Source organism: Emys orbicularis, chromosome 24 (assembly GCF_028017835.1).
Source record: "Emys orbicularis isolate rEmyOrb1 chromosome 24, rEmyOrb1.hap1, whole genome shotgun sequence".
NCBI classification, from domain to species: Eukaryota; Metazoa; Chordata; order Testudines; family Emydidae; genus Emys; species Emys orbicularis.
In genome coordinates this window covers 11,942,120-11,961,971 of record NC_088706.1, presented here as the reverse complement: position 1 = coordinate 11,961,971, position 19,852 = coordinate 11,942,120, and the positions used below count along the sequence as shown (strand labels likewise).

At 51.6% G+C, this 19,852-nt stretch overlaps 1 protein-coding gene across 1 annotated transcript in view; it reads right to left on the bottom strand.

Annotated features, from left to right (window-relative positions):
* Positions 1 to 3,656: 3,656 nt before the first annotated feature.
* ARHGAP45 (Rho GTPase activating protein 45) overlaps positions 3,657 to 19,852 on the bottom strand; it is a 43,208-nt gene continuing 27,012 nt past the window's right edge. Inside the window, exons 12-23 of the mRNA XM_065422059.1 lie at positions 19,175 to 19,312; positions 18,124 to 18,314; positions 17,506 to 17,657; positions 13,871 to 13,948; positions 13,340 to 13,441; positions 11,665 to 11,828; positions 10,188 to 10,376; positions 9,068 to 9,205; positions 6,388 to 6,629; positions 5,831 to 6,089; positions 4,898 to 4,988; positions 3,657 to 4,105 (exon numbers count right to left, since the gene is read on the bottom strand). Of these exons, the coding sequence (XP_065278131.1) occupies positions 3,657 to 4,105; positions 4,898 to 4,988; positions 5,831 to 6,089; positions 6,388 to 6,629; positions 9,068 to 9,205; positions 10,188 to 10,376; positions 11,665 to 11,828; positions 13,340 to 13,441; positions 13,871 to 13,948; positions 17,506 to 17,657; positions 18,124 to 18,314; positions 19,175 to 19,312 (2,193 nt within the window). The remainder of the gene's footprint in view (positions 4,106 to 4,897; positions 4,989 to 5,830; positions 6,090 to 6,387; positions 6,630 to 9,067; positions 9,206 to 10,187; positions 10,377 to 11,664; positions 11,829 to 13,339; positions 13,442 to 13,870; positions 13,949 to 17,505; positions 17,658 to 18,123; positions 18,315 to 19,174; positions 19,313 to 19,852) is intronic.

Sequence of the window (19,852 nt, the reverse complement as noted above, 5' to 3'; positions counted from 1 at the left end):
GCACACACACACACTGACCATATTGCCCAGGGTTAGCAGTAGGACAGGAATGTAGTGAAGCAGTTCTGAGTCCTTCTCCTACGATGGAAACAAGCTGCAGTGAAACGTAACCGTTGTATTGAACGACGATGCAGGGAGGAGTCTTGCAATCTTCCAGCTCCGTTACAAACAAACCAGCTTGTGGTCTACTTTGGATAGGTTACCTCCACCTCTACAAGCAACTGTATTTCCTCACCAAGAAGAAACTGTTCTGGGATTCCTTTAACTGGGTCTTGGAGAGTTCCAGGCATCACAAATTCCTGAGTTCTTTCCACTTGCTTCAAAGATTATTGATCCTCTTAGCTTTAGAGTCTATAACATTTGGCTGAACAACAGAATCTTTATTCCTTCCTTCATAATGCAGCAGTATGTAATCACCATCCCAAGCCTGTGAGGTAGCCATCCATTCAGTATAGCAGTAGCTATGCCCAAGGGTGGCTTGATTTGGTGGCTTCTCCTGGGAAGGCACAGAGCCCCAGAGGTATTTTAGGCTCCTCTCACTGACATCAGTGGAAGTCAGGAGCCTAAACCCCTATGAGGATCTGGCCCTGAGGCAGGAGGGATAGCTCAGTGGTTTGAGCATTGACCTGCTAAACCCAGGGTTGTGAGCTCAGTCCTTGAGGGGACCATTTAGGGAACTGGGTTTAAAAAACAAAAAAACTGTCTGGGGAGTTGTCCTTCTTTGAGCAGGGGTTGGACTAGATGATGTCCTGAGGTCCCTTCCAACCCTGATAGTTTATAACAGGGGTAGGCAACCTATGGCACGTGTGCCGAAGACGGCACACGAGCTGATTTTCAGTGGCACTCACGCTGCCAGGTCCTGGCCACCGGTCCGGGGGGGCTCTGCATTTTAATTTAATTTTAAGTGAAGCTTCTTACACATTTTAAAAACCTTATTTACTTTACACACAACAATAGTTTAGCTATATATTGTAGACTTATAGAAAGAGACCTTCTAAAAACGTTAAAATGTATTCCTGGCACGCAAAACCTTAAATCAGAGTGAATAAATGAAGACTCGGCACACCACTTCTGAAAGGTTGCCGACCCCTGGTCTATGATTTCCAGTTCTAGAGCTCAAATGGGTTTAGAGTGCTAAAGTTCTCTCTACCTGCTGCAGGTTGTCTGCTTAATCTGTGAGCTGTGTGTAGTGACCTCTAGTGGTGAAGCCTGTTCTCTGAACAGGGGCAGATGGTTTTGTCCCTGCCACATGACTCCGTAAGTTGCTGAGGAAGAGTGTCTGTAAGTCACAGAAAGCAGCTGTGGCTATTTTTTTGTTTTTTAATAGCCTCGGAATGTAGCCTATTCTCAATGGCTCTCTCGGGTTAGGAAATGCAGCCCGCCCTTGTTAAATTAAGCTACTCGGTGGCAAAAAGTGTTGGACAGGAGCGTGAGTCCGGGGAAGCAGGAAGTATAGCAGCTAGAAACTGCCCATGTGATTGATGTGCGTGACCCCCTATGCACAAGTGACAGTGGGAGCGTTATGTGCACACCATGGGGTGATGGCAGGCTTTATGCTTTGACTGACTACAAAATGCTGGAAGCTGAATCCTGCAGCCAGGTTTGGTTTTCAGCTGACTCTAATAACCCTCACAACAGGCCTGGGAGGTAGTTAACTTGTACCCCTGCTCTACAGAGGGATAAGTGACTTACTCCAGGGTGGAGAGGTACGGTTCCTGAGCTCAGCTCACTAGACTGTCCCCTTAAAATGACAGTTTGGGGGCTGGCAAAAGCAGTGATTGACCACACCAGCCAGCGGGTGCTCAGAGTTGGGGAGTAACATGCATGCGGTGGGTTGGAGTACAGTGACCCGACTGCTTCATGTTTTCCCACCAGCACAGGTGAGTTAAACTTGGCTGGGGATCTGGTACTGTTTGCTCAGCTTGCTCCCTGCTCGCTTACGGGGTTTAGCAACACTCTCAACCCTTGCCAGAGGAACGTGGAAGCCTGAGCACAGGCTGGGGTGGAAATAAGAGGAAGCGATTTTCAGCTATTTCGTTTTAAAATCTATTTGCAAGTTCAGTCTCTTCTGCTACTGCAGGGATGGGAGTTCCTGCGTTTCTTTAAAGCCATCAGACCTGGTTCTGTTTAATCCCTTAAACTCCTTTGCCAGCTGTGTGCTTGGGCACATGTTGACAGGGTATCTAAAAAGCCCCCTACACTGGAATGTCCAGTAGCTCAATTCAGGCAACTCCTGTCCCACTGAAGGCCGCTTGTCCTGAGCATTGGGGCAGAGAGGGCAAGTCGTCAGGCTCTCAACAAGAGGCACCGTTGGAGTGTCTGCGTCCTGGATTTCCATTCCTGTGAGCACTATGCACCTCTTCTTCGTTGAAATTACAGATCAAGCGCCTTTAAAAACTGCTCAGGTTAGAGTACTGGCTGCTTGTAGAAGAAACTGCGGGAAGGACTAGAGAGCGCCCAGGATCCAAAGGAATTAGAGCTGGGAAAACATGCCTGCCCCGTGGTACCCTCCACGCTAATTCACAGCAGTGAGTCGAGAACAGCCAGCCGCTCTCATGCAGCATCATCTACGATCTTGCCAAGCGGAAGAAAGACCATAAATAAGCTGGGTGTGGAAAGGCAGGTCACTAGTTAAGTCCCATGTTTCACAGGAGTGCCCGGGTTCGTGCAGTTGACTTGTAGCTGCAGTTGGCACGCCTGGTACAGTCGGCCATAATCGTTTGTGCCCTTTGTGAGCATCACGCAGGAATACGCAGCCCCAATACATGAAGTTCCCAACCCCCCCCCAAGTTATACAAGAGGACAGCAGTGACTTCCACCTTCCTGCCAAACCTGGCTACTCTCAAACCTGCCTCTAGAAGCTTTATTCCCCCCTCTACTGACCGGCTGTCGGTGCTTGGCGAGGTTGTGATAGGCAATTGCCCAAAAGCTGTCCATGCCACTCCCACTGCCGTGTAGCATCCTGTCTGCCATCTGCCACCACAGAGGCCGTGCAGCTCTATGGTACAAAGCGTTCTAGGATCTTCCACTCCGTACAAATAGAAGAGATTTATTCTGCCACCTGGGATGCTTAGACTTGAGCGGAAAGAAGGTGGTGCTTTCTTAAAACAGGTTAGTTAAACGCAAAGCACTTCTCTTGCCCCTTCCTAGCCCTGGGAGCTGGAGTTTTCAGTAATCGCCGCAGCGGATTAGACACTTCAATAGCTGCATCTCTGTTCTCGAAGAGCTATTTAAATAAAGGTGAGCTTAAACCTTCTGCAGCGGCATAGCATAGGTACAACAAGGGTCTGGATCCCTTCCCAATCCAGCAGGACAAGATCAAATCCACCCTCGTTGGACTCCTCCTTTCAAAGGAATATGCTTTATGGCTCTAGGTCCTGTCTAGCTGAGGTGCTGGTACTGCAAGGACAACTTGTCGGACTGACTGGAATGTCCATGCAGAGGGGTTTGTATGGGAGCTCCAGTCACTAGATAAAGGTGACTCTATGTCTGCAGCTAGCATACGAAACCCTTGTGAGCTCCCTGAGGTTTGGCTGTGCTAGAACCCTCCCTTCCCTGAATATGCACAGCGTCGCCCTTTGCCTAGCTGCGGGCGGGTAACCTGTTTGGTCAGCCACCCCGCCCCGTTGTCCATTGCATAGCCTTTGCGTGGTGGCCTAAACAAACCTGGGCTGCCGTTCACTGGCTGACCTCACCGCTATCGTGCCGTCCCGTAGCCGAACGGTGGGCAGCAGCCGGTGCCCCCGACAGCGCTCGGCCAGCAGCGTGTTATTGGATTGGTTTGTGTTACAGTCAGAAAGAGGCCTCTCTTGCTGGCCTGCCTTGCCATCCCTCTCCGAGAGGGACTCCTCTTCCGGGTCGCTCTGCTCTTCCTCCCCTGCTGTGCTGTGCTGGAGGGAAGAGGCGCACTCTGCGTCCGACTGGCCCACGCTGCAGGTCCTGCTCAGCTGCCCCTCGCTCGCGTCGTCGCAGAATTGAGCCTCGTCCGTGCTGGTCTCGCTTCCTTGCTTTACCAACCGCTGCCTCGGGGCTGCCTCGTCTGTAGCCGGCAGCTCCGCCCCCTCTTCCAGCTCCGAGTCGGAATCTATCGAGCGGTCGCCAGATTCTGCGGGACACGCATGACTTTCTATAACCCTCCAGCCCCACCCCTCGGGACTAGCAGGACCCTGGTACAGCAGAGCCTCTTGCCAGGATGGGGAAGGTTTTTATGTTAACCCCTGTATTGCCACCAGTGGCTCTGGGTCTCTACTGCTCCCCCCTTTTCCCTGCAAAATGGGCACTGCTGGACTGGACCGTTTTTCTGCCCTTAGAGAGAGACCTCCCCCGAATCAATCCCCTCTTGGTCGCAGTGGCAATTTTCTCTACAGTGGCAAGATTTCCATCCATTCAGCTGTGATGGAAATGACCGCAGAGCAGAGATTACTCTGAAGTAAGAATGGGTGGGAGGGCTGAGCTGAGACCAATGACTTGTACGTCTACACCGGGTAACTTCACAGCGCAGGCCCCGCCCATGAGAGATGCTGATCAACAAGACTTGGGGCCTCACGAGCTCTTTCCACTGGCCAGATGCAACATGAGCCCTGCCAGTGTTCCCTGATAGCCAGTGGCCACCTCTTAGGGGTGAAGCTCTGTCATCCTTTGTCCATTGAGTCCTTGGCCTCCCTGCTGAGAATGACCCATGGGGCTCAGCCAATCTCAATGGCAACTTGGACATGTACCCACTAAGATCATGAAATTCACTGATGGTAACGTCTGGTCATTCTCAACCGTGGGCCAGTTTGGAGCTGTGGCTTGGAGGTGAACAACTCTCTGGAGCTACCTTTGTATCGTTCAGCATCCTTGGAACGTCTTAAGGCCATTAGGGGGAGGGCAGGGCCTGCCTGTGGCTGTCACTCACCTCCGAACGGATCGGCGTTATCTGAATCCCCCTTCTCCAAGGGCACCTCTAGGTACGGGATGTTGCTGTGTGGAACTGGGGGCTCATTGTCCTGGGAGGGAAGGTGGAAGAGGAGCAAGGTGAACAAATGGGGTGGGAGAAGGGGCCGTTGCAACACTCAGCTTTTCTCAACCTAAATTACGGTCCTTTAAAGCCAGATCACAACACTCCCTTACCTCGCTCTTGGGTATGAGGGGAAATGGGTCATGAAACCCCATTCAAAGGAACAAAAGCGTAATTGGGTCAGTCTGTCTCGGTAGCCAGTATTTTAAAAGGGGGGGTGATAATCCATCCTTCCTCCCCTTCCTTTTCTGTCTTGTCTACTTAGACTGGAAGCTGTTCTCTCACTATGTTTGTACAGCCGTGGGGCCTTGATCCTTGCTGGGGCCTCCTCCAAATACTAACGTAATATCAATAATAACTACTACCAAGCGTCTGGTACGTGTGTGTTTAAACACAACACAGGGCAGCGTGTCCTGACACAAGGGCTGCCTGAGAATCTGTCCCCAAAGAAGGCAGCTGGCTGAATCCTGGCTAAAATTCTGCTCTCTGGCTTGGCATGAATGATACTTTCAAAAGTTGTTTGATGCCAGATAGGTAGGAGGCTTCCCCGCAGCACGCAGGGCCTGGTCAACTCAGCTCCCTCCGTTCCCTTCTTCTGATGGTGGCCTGCCCTAGGTCAGAGAGATGGCTCCGCTTCCTCTGTGGGGCGCTGGCTGCTTCTCCCTTCCTTTTAAAGCCTGTTCATGTCACACTCTCCTCTCTTGCTTGCCCTCATTCCTCTTGCTGGCCCCAAAAGGCCCAATGGTGCAAGCAGAAATAGAAGGTCTCATTAGATAAATGCTCCCCCACCCCCATTCTAGGACTTGGAACGCTACTCCGAGGGCCTCCCACCTGGCTAGACCGCCTGGTCCTCTCTTCGGCATCCTCAGCGTGTTTGTCAGAGCCAGCCAGCAGCTGGGCCGCCTTGTTCTCGAAGATGGTTGAGTAGAAGATGATGAGGGCCTCAATGATGCGAGCCTGGTGGGGGTAATCGACCAGCGAGGACAGGGAGATGGTGGCCTCGGTGGGCCGGGGGCGCATCAGCGTTGGCCCGAAGACAATGCCCAGGTTGCTCGAGGTCATTTTGTTGTCCTGTTCTACTTCCACAATCCTGAAGGGGAGGAGAGACAGAGGTACAGATGGAACTCCTACAGCACAGGGGACGCTCTGCCTGTGGTGCAGGAATCCCACTTCTCTGAGGGAGTGACAGCGTCTGTGTGGGAGGAGAGACCACTCCCTCCCTCCCCCGCTAGTGCTGGAGAGGACTCCGCTGTCCTCAGACCTAGCTTCCAGTTTGGGGGGAGGCTGACCTGAACCCCCACCCTCCCATTTCAAGGAGGGGGGGGGGGGTGGCAGGTGTTGCAGCATCACTAACGACACCCCCCCTTGCAGTTCTCACCCCTCCTCACCTTCTCAGGTGCTGCACGATGTACTGCAGCGTGGCCAGGTTCTCCCGGGGAAGCTCCTTCAGCAGCTCCTTCAGCTTTGTCACCAATGTCACCACCATCTTGTCCGTCTCGGCTCCCTTGTCCACCAGCTCGGGACCTCCCTTCCCAACCTTGGTCTTGGTCTCGCCCCCACCTTGCAGGCTTTCCTTGGCCAGGCCCATGAGTTCATTGTACAGCCGGAAGGGCATGATGGGTTCTGGCAGCTTCAAGAAAGAACAGATGGGGAGATGGCTCCGTGAAGGCAAATGCACAGACTCAAAGCTCATCAGGGCCAAGGCTGTAAAGCAACTTCAGATAACAGGAGATGCCCCTAGCCTCTAGGGGTCCTCTCCTTCCTGAATCTGCTCCCAGTCCTAGCTCACTGAGCTGAGAAAACTCTCTTCCTTTCTACAGCAAACTTCTATGGCAAGGAAACCTCCCAAACGCTCCTGAGCTACCCACAATGCAGTGAGGGAAGGAAAGGGCATCTCTCTCTCAGCCTTCCCTGTTCGCTAGGCACTCAGTGATCAGAGACCCGGCTTTACCCCTGTGCCATGTAAATTCAGCCCCATCTTGCCATTTTTTCCTGTAAACTATACACTCGTTTATCACAGAACTTTGGTTTTGCCTAGCACCTTCCCTCCCAATGCACTACAGGCCCCGAGCCCCACAGCCATGCAGCCACGTCTGGGATTGAGCAGGCAACCCACTGCGCCATGCTGAGGGGAGACTTTGGCCAAGGATGTTTGGGGGGGCTCGCTAATGGCCCCGGGGAGCAAACAGGAACTTGGTTTGCAAACTGCTCGGAATTCAGTTTAGCCCCTTGGAGGCTGGAGGGCAGCGTCAGTGCTGTTGGCATTCAAAAGTCTGTTTCCAGGGAATCTTGATGCTTCAAACCTTCAGCAACAACCACTGAGCCGCTCCCTCTGGCGTGTCTGAATCATGACAGGGAGACTTCCTGTCTCATGAATCATGAAGACTTCCTGTTGCTTTGGCTTGGTTTTCAGGCTGCTCTAACTAGGGACTTGAAAACAGTCTAGCGTTGGTCGGCGTCTCTCTTTCCCCTGCTTGGCTGTCCTGCCTGCCATACAGGTGACAGGTCACGTCCTCAGCTGCTGTAATTCACCATAGTTCCATTGCTCTCAAAGAGGCCCTGCCCACTTGGAGGCTAGGAGAGGGTCCGGCCTTCGTGTCAGGCAGTCCATAAAACCCTTCCCCTAAGGAGTTAACAGGTGCGAGTTTACCAAACCCACAGTCTGAAGTGAAAGAGACAAACTGCTTCCCCTTCAGCCTTGCAGCGTCTGTTGTTTGAGGATGTGGGTCGCCTGTTTTAAAGGGTTAGTTTCACAGGCTGGGGCCTTGGCCAAAGGAGAATTGGGGGAGTCCTCGGTACCAACCACCTTGAACGTCAAGGCACGAACAACAGCCATTGCACCAGACCTGGCCTTGCAGGGGGGGTGGGTGTGTCTAGGTGTGTCTAATGCTGGGTTCACAGAACGAAGCTTGCAAATTACTCTTGTGCCAGCATGAGCAGTAGCCAGGCAAGAATCCCCCACCATGTGCCCCCTGCCCATCCATCCCCAACTGCATGCCTCATCTCTGACCTGGAGGGACACCCTCTAGGCGTGGGCGAAATCCGTCTCTGGGGCGTGCCCCTGAAGGGGCGACTTGGTGGACTGGCAGCTGCCGTGGCAGTGTGGGCACCTGTCCACCAGGAAATGATCTCATTGCATGCAGGCTGCCAAAGAGCCACTGGAAGGAATATCTTCAGCAGTGTGGTCAAGCATTCAAAAATCCTGAGTCGCCCCACCCCCAAAATAAAGCAGGATTTTTGTGTTTGTTTAGCAACTAATAGATTTGGGGGTCTTTGTAGTTGCCTTATGGTTTCAGAGCCGTTGAGTTCCGGAAGAGCTACAAACTTGCTTTTGCTTTAGATGAAAGTTGAGATTTTGGGGGAACTCCTTTCTTTCAGGAGTTGGGACTTTAAGAAAAAAACACCAAAGAGCAGGATAAAATCCCAGAAGTTGGCAACGCTGCTTTAGGTTCCTACGGGCCTGCTTTGAATTTGGATCCATGATTTCAATACCTTAGATCTCTACCATTGGCATGGGCCAGCCAGCATATAGAGTTTAACTCTAGTTTGTGGCCGAACTCCTCCTGCCAGAGGTGACCCAATGGCCTGTGAGGGGATGTTAGATGGGGTGGGATCTGAGTTACTACAGAGAATTCTTTCCTGGGTGTCTGGCTGGTGAGTCTTGCCCACATGCTCAGGGTTTAGCTGATCGCCATATTTGGGGTCGGGAAGGAATTTTCCTCCAGGGCAGATTGGCAGAGGCCCTGGAGGTTTTTCGCCTTCCTCTGCAGCGTGGGGCACGGGTCACTTGCTGGAGGATTCTCTGCACCTTGAGGTCTTTAAACCACGATTTGAGGACTTCAATAGCTCAGACATAGGTTAGGGGTTTGTTACTGGAGTGGGTGAGATTCTGTGGCCTGTGTTGTGCAGGAGGTCAGACCAGACGATCATAATGGTCCCTTCTGACCTTAAAGTCTATGAGTCTATGAGACCCAATGGGGCTGGGTATGATCCCTGAAAAGACTTCCTTTGGCGATTCTCCACCTCACGTAGTGCAGGGGGAATCCTGGCGGGTCAGGAACTTCTTACCTGTCGCAGGTAGAGCTTCAGGACGTTGCTGATATCGTGAGGGGAGGCTTGGGACAGCTCCACCAGCTCCTTCCCATTCTCAAATGCCTGGCAAAGCTTCTCCACGCGCGTCTTCACGCCGTTGACTCGATAGATGCCCTGCAAAGGGGGACATGGGGTTAAAGGGAGACCGGGACGGGTGTTTCACCACCAGCTCATCCAGCACAGTGGGCTTATCGCCCCATGCCTGGTTCTGTGGTTAGAAACAACAATTCAAAAGACTGGGACTGTTCATCTTGGAAAGGAGACGACTCGGGGGGGGGGGGGCAGGGGTAGGATAGAGGTCTGTAAAATCATGAATGGTTTGGAGAGAATGAATAGGGAAGTGTTATTTACCCCTTCGCATAATACACGAACCAAGGGTCACCCAATGAAATGAATAGGCAGCAGGTTTAAAACAAACAAAAGGAAGTACGTCACCCAACGCACAGGCAACCTGTGGAACTCCTTGCCAGGGGATGTTGTGAAGGCCAAAAGCATAACAGGGTTCAAAAAAGAATTAGGTAAGTTCATGGAGGATAGGTCCATCAATGGCTATTAGCCAGGATGGGCAGGGACGCTGCCCCACGCTCTGGTTGGCCCTAGCCTCTGACTGCCAGAAGCTGGGAATGGCTGACAGGGGATGGATCGTTCAATGATTGCCTGTTTTGCTCATTCCCTCTAAAGCACCTGGCATTGGCCACTGTCAGAAGACAGGATACTGGGCTAGGTGGACCATTGGTCTGACCCAGTCTGGCTGATCTTGTGTTAGTAGTAGTTAGTTATATAACAGCTATTAAACCCAAGTGCTGCTATTTGATGCCTCAGTTTCCCCATCTGTGAACCAGGAGGTGTCTTAGCCAAGGTTACAGATAATCTTGGCTCTGCTACTGCCTATAACTCAGGAGTTCCTGACTCCCAGCTCTCTAGACCTCTCTAGAAGCAGTCTGATGTTTTCACTGCGGGACACAGAACCGTGCTGGGAAAGAAGCCGGAGCTCGTGAACAAACCAGCCGTTCCTTTTCCGGGGTACAAGGGCAGGCTGAGCCACCGCAGGGAGCCCGGCACGATTGGGCCGAAGGGCAGAAAGAAGGCGCCTCACCTTGGTTTTCAGAGCCCGCTTCTCGATCTCACAGATGCACTTCTTGATAATGAAGGGAATGCCGTCTGAGCTGCTCTGGGACGCCTGTGTGAAATCCCGGCCAAAGAGCTGCAGCTTCCCTTGGAGTTTCTTGTGGCCGCACTGGATGGCCAGGGTCTCCAGACATTTTTTGTGGCAGGCTAAATAGCACTGGAACAGACAGGAAGATGGTTGGCGGGGGAGAGAGAGAGACAACTCTACAGTGAATAAAGCTTCCGCTCTCAGGGACAGCCAAGCCCCTGCCTGGGAGACATCAGAGTCAACTCAGAGCAGACATACTGCATTCCAACAGAGGTGCTTAACAGCTGTGTTGAGAGGAGCAGCCGCAGTGCAACAGCTGGATGGGTTGGCAATTGCCTTTCTATTGGGATGGACCCAAAGCCATTCCGTAGCCTGAACATGTCCCAAAACACAAGGGAAACCATCTCTTCCAAAAGCAAAGGGAGGGGAGGTAGGCAGGGACTTCCCCAGCCCACCCAGCGGCGGGCCAAGGAAGCAGCTGCCCTGTGGAATACGCTAAGAGAGATTTTCAGCCGAGCTGTCACTGGGCCTCCGTTTTTGCAGGTTCATCTTGCACCTGCAGCTAAGGCCACTTGCACATCAGTACATCGGGGTCATAGAGATTTAAGGGATTGTTGCCCCTTTTTGACCTGAGTGGCTTATCAAAGGTGTCAGGGCCCTGGGGGTGTCCCAGTTGGAAGCAGAAACTGATGGAGTCTGGTATTTCTGTGATGCCATCTTGTTTAGTTACAAGGAGGGTACAAAGTCCTGCTTCTCCGAGCGCAGGCGGCACCGTGAACAAAAGGACAGATTCTCTGCTTATAGCCCCAAGCCTCTTTTGCCAACACCAGACCCAAAAGCTCAATTTCTAGCTTTTCCCACGGTCGCTTTGTGCTCACAGGCTACTGCATGGCTTTCGTGCTTTTTGCCTCTGTCTCTCTTCCTGTTTTGTGTGTCCTGCCTTCCCACACATGCACACACACACACACACACACACACCAAACACAACACTCAGCTAAACCTCTCTGCCCACTCAGTCCAAGCTCCCCGTGGGTTCACCAACCCCTTTTGTCTGAGTTGGGGTGCGGGAGGACACTGCTGATTAACTCCTCCTGACAGTTATGTTACTTGAAGGGTGTGTTCACATTCAATCTCAAAGAGGTTTGTGATCCACCAGTGTCTCTCAGCATAACAGGACTTACATTGCAGGTGCAAATTTGCTCTCACCCTTATATGAAGCTACAAAACCACCGTCCAGCGGCTGAGACTATTGTGGAACGAAGATATGTGAGAAGTTAGAGGCTGTCACCCAAAACGCTTTCAGGTTCAGCTGAGGTCACTTGGTTCCCAGTTCACATCGGTGCAGCCGGGTGCCTCTCCCGGCTTCTACTTCATCTACCCCTCCCTTCCCCCAGGCCTGCTTCCTGTCGCTCCCTACCTCCTCGCACTCCGCTCCCTGGAAGTAAACGTAGCTGTTGCATTCCCGGCATTTCGAAGGGGTGCGAAGTTTTCTCAGCCGATGGGTCTGAGCAGCCTTGGATAAACCCACGTTTCGGAATGGGCCCGTCGGAGCCGTCATTTCAGGGGCTATCCCATTGATGCCTGGAGGCAAACCAAGAATAAATCCATCCAAAATCCATGTGACTCAAGAGGAGCTGGCATAGGGTGATATCAGAGCCCAGGAGCACTTCCAACAGACCAGTCAATCAACTGGCCATGTCCACGTCTCAGGTAACCTACGGCCTAAGCTTTAGAGTCAGCTCCTCTAAGTAACATGGGTCAAATAAACCTGTTCCTCCCTCCTTTCTAAGCCCATGATCCTCCATGGGGATTTCATGGCCCTGGAGACATATGGAGAATTGCAGTTTCACCGTCCGCTGTCTAGGCAATCCTCACCCATCCTGTGCTCTCCTCCTATATCAGGAGGTGAGAAGAAAACACCGCCAGTTTGGTTTCTAGCTGATCCTCCACTGATTTAATGCCCAGCAGCACAGACTGCGAGCTAATCTCCAGGGGAGGTTGGCCAGCGTCTCCAGAAGGTAATACGAAAGCACAGAATGCAGGGGCCATGGGAGACTTTCCGCCAGCAGCCCCTTCCCCTGCCAAGCTGAATTCAATCCTCAGATAACTTGCTTGGAGCTGACAATTTTGGGAACCTTTCTTCCTTTTCCTATTTTTATGTGAGATACCCATCAATAAAGATCCAAAGCCCCCAACTCCGAGGGGACAGTGGGTTAGAGAGTCTGGAAAATGTGCAGCAAGCCTGGGTCAGACACAGCCCAGATCACAGTTCTGAAAACACCATGGCAGCACGCACTTAGTCACCAGCTCCCAGTCACCTTGTTTCCCTATCAACTGGAAGACTCTAGCAAATGTACGAGGAGTCCAAGTGATTTCGATGGTTATATACAAGGAAATCCTAGCTCAATGATTGATTTGTCACATGACTACGTTCAGCCAATGTGTTTCTGTTGTTTCCTTCCTTCCAGTATTGACAGGTCTAGTATTAAGTTAACCCATCAGATTGCATATGAAAATCTCAGTGACCTGACTGGCTCAATAGTCAGTAATAGTTGATTCCCCCCTTCCCCCCATGGAACTCTTGAAGTCACCTTCAGAACGTTAAAGTGCTAAGAAATCCATGGCAGTGGTGGAGAGATTTCCACATATTGGGGACGTGTGGTACAATTCAGCTCTTAATCTTGTCTTTTGGGGAATATCAAGATTGACAGTTTCTCGTGGGACAATGTCAGCCCTAATCTGCTGTCAGTTAGACTAATGTCACTCCATGGACTCCAATTATTCCATAATTACTCCAGTGTCACTGGGATTAGAACCTGGCCCCTCATCTTTGCCTCGGTCAATAGCATTCAGACTATGGCAGTACCGACATCTGAATCAATTCATTCCCAGGTAACTTTACTGAATTCGGCGGCGTTACCCCAGGGATGAATTTGGCCCATTGCCTTATGTTGGTGACCTCGAAGCAAACACCATCTTAATCTTGTCTTCGGTCAATCTTTTCATCAAGGGAAGTCACTATCTGCTTAATGTTGTCGAGGTGCCTGGGTACTGAGCCACAGGCATGGTGGAACCCCTCCCCCATCACGTACTCTGTTCAAACGAGGCTGCGTTCTCATCCTTCTCATCCAGCTCTTCATTAGAGGATATGGTGCCGTTGGAAGACATCCGCTGGAACTTCTGGCTAAATGTACCTATCAAAACACAGCCCACAATACAGAGCAAGATTAGTGGTGAAACAGTTTCTCTTATGAATGTGAGTGTGGCCCACAGCCAAGTCCTGCGCCTACTAGGGTAGGATGGCTTTAGAGTAGCTGTGAATTTTCCCCAGAGCTAGCACTCCCAGTCTGTCCCCTACAGCGCCTCCTCCTGGGAGGAAGTGACGTAGCGGTGACATTCCAGTTCTTCTGTCATTCTACTGAGCATTCTGCTGTCAGAGGCTGGGACCAGAGTATTATATAGAATTATTTTAAACTAGAAAAATAAAGACACAAATCCCATGTTAGCTCTCATGCTCTGCTCCCAGCCTGGCCCCATTAGGAGATATGTAGACTGGAGTAGCACAGGAGAAAGAAGCAGCCAACCCTGCATTGTACTGCTTCCCACGGGCCAGGATACTCTACCTGAGGTTGAATCCAGGCTGCCCTCTGTTTCAGTGATGGACGTTGGCCAAGACTTATGGACCTGGTGTCCCCTCCCACCTGCAGAAAGAACCACTTGACACGTTAGCTGCTGCTGCTTGCTGGGTCCCTGTGAGCAACACGGTTTAATTTAGAACAGCCTCGATACTGGTGGGCCCTTAGGCTGCAGAAAACCCAACTGCCCGTGCTACGTTTCTTGCTTGCAGGCGGGTTAGGACCAGGGGTGAGTGCTGCAGAGGGCAAGAGGGCAGTCTCAGCGCCCGGGTGCAGGGAGAGGGGAACCTGCAGTGGACCCACTTCCAAGCAATGGGAGTTAGAAGCAGCAGCAGCAGCATGGACGGACTCTGAGAGGAGGCTCATCTTGGGGGGAAATTAGAGAATAGACTCATAGACTCATAGACTTTAAGGTCAGAAGGGACCAATATGGTCATCTAGTCTGACCTCCCGCATTGTGCAGGCCACAAAAGCTGACCCACCCACAACAGAATCTTCCAGCCTGCGACCCCTGCCCTATGCTGCGGAGGAAGGCGAAAAACCTCCAGGGCCTCTGCCAATCTACCCTGGAGGAAAATTCCTTCCCGACCCCAAATATGGCGATCAGCAGAACCCCGAGCATACAGGCAAGATTCTACAGCCGGACCCTCATTTTACCCGCGATGGCACGTTAATGCCTAATTGACTAAAATCACGTTATCCCATCAAACCATTCCCTCCATAAACTTATCAAGCCTAATCTTGAAGCCAGAGAGGTCTTTCGCCCCCACCGTTTCCCTCGGAAGGCTGTTCCAAAATTTCACCCCTCTGACGGTTAGAAACCTTCGTCTAATTTCAAGCCTAAACTTCCCCACGGCCAGTTTATATCCATTCGTTCTCGTGTCCACATTACTACTGAGCTGAAATAATTCCTCTCCCTCCCTGGTATTAATCCCTTTGATATATTTAAAGAGAGCAATCATATCCCCCCTCAGCCTTCTTTTGGTTAGGCTAAACAAACCGAGCTCCTCGAGTCTCCTTTCATAGGAAAGGTTTTCCATTCCTCGGATCATCCTAGTGGCCCTTCTCTGTACCCGTTCCAGTTTGAGTTCATCCTTTTTAAACATAGGAGACCAGAACTGCACACAGTACTCCAAATGAGGTCTCACCAGCGCCTTGTATAACGGAAGCAGCACCTCCCTGTCCCTACTAGAAATACCTCGCCTAACGCATCCCAAGATCGCATTAGCTTTTTTCACAGCCACGTCACATTGCCGACTCATAGTCATCCTGCGATCAACCAGGACTCCGAGGTCCTTCTCCTCCTCCGTCACTTCCAACCTATGCGTCCCTAACTTATAACTAAAATTCTTGTTAGTCATCCCTAAATGCTTACACTTACACTTCTCACTATTAAATCTCATCCTATTATTGTTACTCCAATTTACAAGGTCATCCAAGTCTCCCTGCAGAATATCCCGATCCTTCTCCGAATTGGCAATACCTCCCAACTTTGTGTCATCCGCAAACTTTATCAGCCCACTCCTACATTCGTTTCCGAGGTCAGTAATGAATAGATTAAATAAAATCGGACCCAAAACCGAACCTTGAGGAACCCCACTGGTGACCTCCCTCCAACCCGACAGTTCCCCTTTCAGTACTACCCGCTGCAGTCTCCCCTTTAACCAGTTCTTTATCCACCTCTGGATTTTCATATCGATCCCCATCTTTTCTAATTTAACCAATAATTCCTCGTGCGGCACAGTATCAAACGCTTTACTAAAATCGAGGTAAATTAGATCCACCGCATTTCCTTTATCTAGAAGGTCTGTTACTTTCTCAAAGAAGGAGATCAAGTTGGTTTGGCACGATCTTCCTTTCGTAAACCCATGTTGTAATTTGTCCCAATTGCCATTCACCTCAAGGTCCCTAACTACTTTTTCCTTCAAAATTTTTTCCAAGACCTTGCATACTACAGAAGTTAAACTAACAGGCCTGTAGTTACCCGGGTCACTTTTTTTCCCCTTCTTGAAAATAGGAACCACATTAGCTATTTTCCAGTCCAACGGTACCACCCCCGAGTTTACAGATTTATTAAAAATTATCGCCAAGGGGCTTGCAATTTCTCGCGCCAGCTCCTTCAATATTCTAGGATGAAGATCATCCGGTCCGCCCGATTTAGTCCCATTTAGCTGGTCTAGTTTGGCTTCCACCTCTGATACTGTAATGTCAATTGCCCCTCCTTTATTCCCCTCTGTCCCGCTCCCTCTATTCCTAAGCCCTTCATTAGCCTTATTAAAGACCGACGCAAAATATTCATTTAGATATTGTGCCATGCCTAGATTATCCTTAATCTCCACTTCATCTACATGCTTAATGATTATAAGGCTTGGTGGGCCCAATTCTGTATGGTGCTGAGCCCCTTCATCTTCCGTCAGCATGATGGCAATTGAGAGCACTCAGCACCTAGCAGGACTGGGCCTGTGATGGGGTTAACAAACCCCACGCTGGAGAGCAAGGGGTTAAGGCGTTGCTCTGGGCCCAGGCAGCCCCAGCCAGCCCCACCACCAGCGCAAGGCAGGGCTTCAAAAGGGGAGAAGAGCAGCTCTGAAGTGGGCAGGCAATGGGGGGGGGGGGCAGATGGCGGCTCTGAGAGTCGAAGTATCGTCCCGGGGGCACCTTGCTGGAGGCCTCATTACACTGACCAGAGAGCAGTGACTGGGGGTGCAGGTCAGAGACTCTGATTGCTGGTGGTGTCAGCGGGGGCTGGGGTAGGAAGTGGTCCAGGGAGGGCCAAGTGTAGCCTCCCACCATTGGGCCCTGGACTGGAGATCGGTGGAGAGGATGGGCCCGGGCTCCCCTACCCGTATCTAACAGACAGCATCACCGAGACGCCTACTGGAGCGACCCTGATTATTCAAAGGCCCAGCCCCCACTCCCCCCAGGACAGGAGGGGAGAGCCAGAAACCTAGGCAGCACTGTGGGGCAGTGGCGCACGGTTTACAGGGCCCTCTAGTAGGAAGGGGAGGGGAGATTCTAGTGGGGAGGGAACTGAAAGACAGCAAAGGTCTCTGGGTTAAACACCCTCAATGGCTTTGATCTCCCCGGCCCGATGATAAGCTGTAGCTGCCATTGTATTTAGTATCCCAAAGGACTTAGCGGAGGATGCTGGCAAAGATACAAGCACAAGAGCTCTCGGTGCTTCAGGGCACCAGCTTATGAGTGGTTGGGTAAGGAAGAACAACTGCCACCTAATAGTACTGAAACAATCAAGTGCATCCAAGGCCTTTTCTCTAGTGCATCAGGCATGGGCTGCAGTTGGAGACAGGCTAGGGGGCTAGATGGTTGGCCGGGGATGGACCAGGGATCTGTTTGGGAGGGGTAGCTGGAGGGATACTAGGCTGGATGGACCATGGGTCTGCTTGGTAAATGATGTTCACTTTGGATCCCTGATTCCATTCCTCTGCCCCACACATGGAAGGGCTCCCGCAGACGAATTGTTCTCTGCAGACGGAAGAACTCACTCTGCCCGAGACCGTATTGCTAGAGAATAAAGTGTGTGTGTGTGTGTGGGGGGGGCAGCTGTTCATTAGAGGACACAGTGTCTGACCTGCGCCCCCAGGCACTGCTCTCCAGGAGCTCACCTCTCCGTTCCACGTTCACGGTCCCACTTGGCTGCTCCCTCGCCGCTGCCCCTCCCTCCGAGACGCCTCCGTCCTTGGAGGACGCAGCCCCATCGACGCTACTGAAGTCACTGGCATTAAAGCTGCCTTTCCGTGGCCGGATGCAGGGGGGCCTGATGGACAGAAGGAAGGTGAAACGGATCATTTAAATGGGTGGAAAGGAAGGGGATGTTCAGCAACGACTCACCTGCCACTGCAGTCACCCGCTCTGGGACCGCACCTCCCTGTATCCTACGGATCCAACAACACCTTCCTTGCCAGCCCGCACCGCACCTTTGGTGAGGGGGTGGGACACACCAGCAGGTGGCGCTGGTGGGGGGGCAGGGAAGCGCTGGCTATTGGGAGCTCTCAAATCCTCCCACTCTAGCCTGTCCCCGCAGCAGCTGCTGAAGGAAGCAGGGCAGGCGTGCTAGCTGCGTGGGGGACTCCCAGATTTTCCCAGGCTAGCCTCTCCCAGCAGGACGCGCTGCAAGGCATGAAGCAGGAGCACTGGCTTTGAGAGTAGCTCATAGCCCCCCTCCAAGGGGACGGGTTACAGGCAGCAGAGACAATTATTTTGAAAGGGGGGCCCCCCCCTACCAGGCATTCTGCGACACGTAGGGTTCAAAGTCGTACTGGGTCTCGGGTTCGTCTCCCCGCTGCAGCTGCTTGACGTGGGAGGCGTACTGCTGCCCGGGGTCGTACAGCTTGCTGCTCTCGCACAAGGTCTGGAAGTGGACGGGCTGGGGAGCCGTCTGGGTGTGCATGATCTGGTAGAAGGAGATTGTGGCCTGAAATAGAGAGAGAGAGAGACTCAGAGAAGGGTGCGGGGGTATGTGTGACTACACGTGGTGTGTTCGGAAGCAGCCCTTTGAGACCCTGCACACTAGTGCCAGAGAGTCAGAGCTCCGGGTAAGCCATGCAGCCGGGAACCTGGGACGCTGTGTTAGACATTGCTCCCTGTGTTACATCTAGCTTTAAGTCCTGGCAGAGGTATTGGAAAGAACTTTATCTCAGGTCTACTTCTCCTCACCCTCTCCAGTGTTTTTCAACCACTGTTCCGCGGCACACTAGTGTGCCGCGAGATGTTGCCTGGTGTGCCGTGGGAAAAAAATATTAAACCATGCTTGAATGTCGGAACTGGTTACTAAAATTTTTGAATCCCACCACTGATGTTAAGGACTATAAATAGCTCAGAATATCAGCTTTGTGTTCAGCCAAACAGGCCCAGGTTGCGCACTGAATAAAGTATTTTATAATTTTTCATATTTCTGTTTACTTACTATTTCATAATAAAGTAATTATAAAATACTTTCTTTGTGTTTATTTGATTCCTATTCAAGAGAATTACTTTATATATAGTCAATATAGGCACAGAGTTAAATTTTTTAACATTTTCTAATGGTGGTGTGCCTCGTGATTTTTTTCATGAAACAAGTGTGCCTTTGCCCAAAAAAAAGGTTGAAAAACACTGCTCTACTCTACCCTCATCAGAGATAGGAGCAGCCAGCCCGCCCGAGTGGGAGTGTAGGTGCTTTTGGCATAACACAGCGAGATCTGGGCTTCTCACAGCAATGTGTGCAGAAGAGGCTGAGTACAGTCCTACCCGTCTCCCGCAGGTGGCTGCCTCAAGCCAGCGAGCCCTACTCACCGATTTCATGACCTGGTCGCTCTGCTTGATCACCTCGTGGATCTGCCGCAGGACGTTCACCTTGGTGTCCTCCAGCTCCTGCTTCTGTGTGTTGGCGTCAGCGATGCAGGTCCGGTACGTGGCCATCGATTCCTCTGCCTGCAAGCACCCGAGAAAGTGTGAGGTGCTAACTGCTCAGCGGTGGGAGGGCAGGGAAGGAAGACAAACTCTCCTTTGCCCCTTGGGTGGCATTTACCCTACAGTCCCTTCTGCCCAGGCAGTTCTGATGAGCATTTAGCACTAACTGCCCTGGAGAATGAAGTCCTCGAGTCACATACCAGGTCCAGCAGCCAGGACAATGCTGGGGCAAGCACCCCCTACCGTTCCCCATGCACTCCTGCACTCATCCTTGGCTTCTATGCTGGGACAGCTGCCAACAAGACCAGCTGGGGAAGTTCTTTCAATGCAGACACTTGTCTGCTAGGATTCATGGGTTCCAAAGCCAGACCATTGTGATCGTCTAGGCTGATTTCCTGTGTAACACCAAGTCATAGCTTCCCCCCCAAAATAATCCCTAGAGCAGATCTGTTAGAAAAACACCCAGTCTTGATTTCAAAATTCTCAGTGATGGAGAATCCACCACGACCCTCGGTAAGTTGTTCCAATGCTTAATTATCCTAATTGTTAAAAAATTACCCC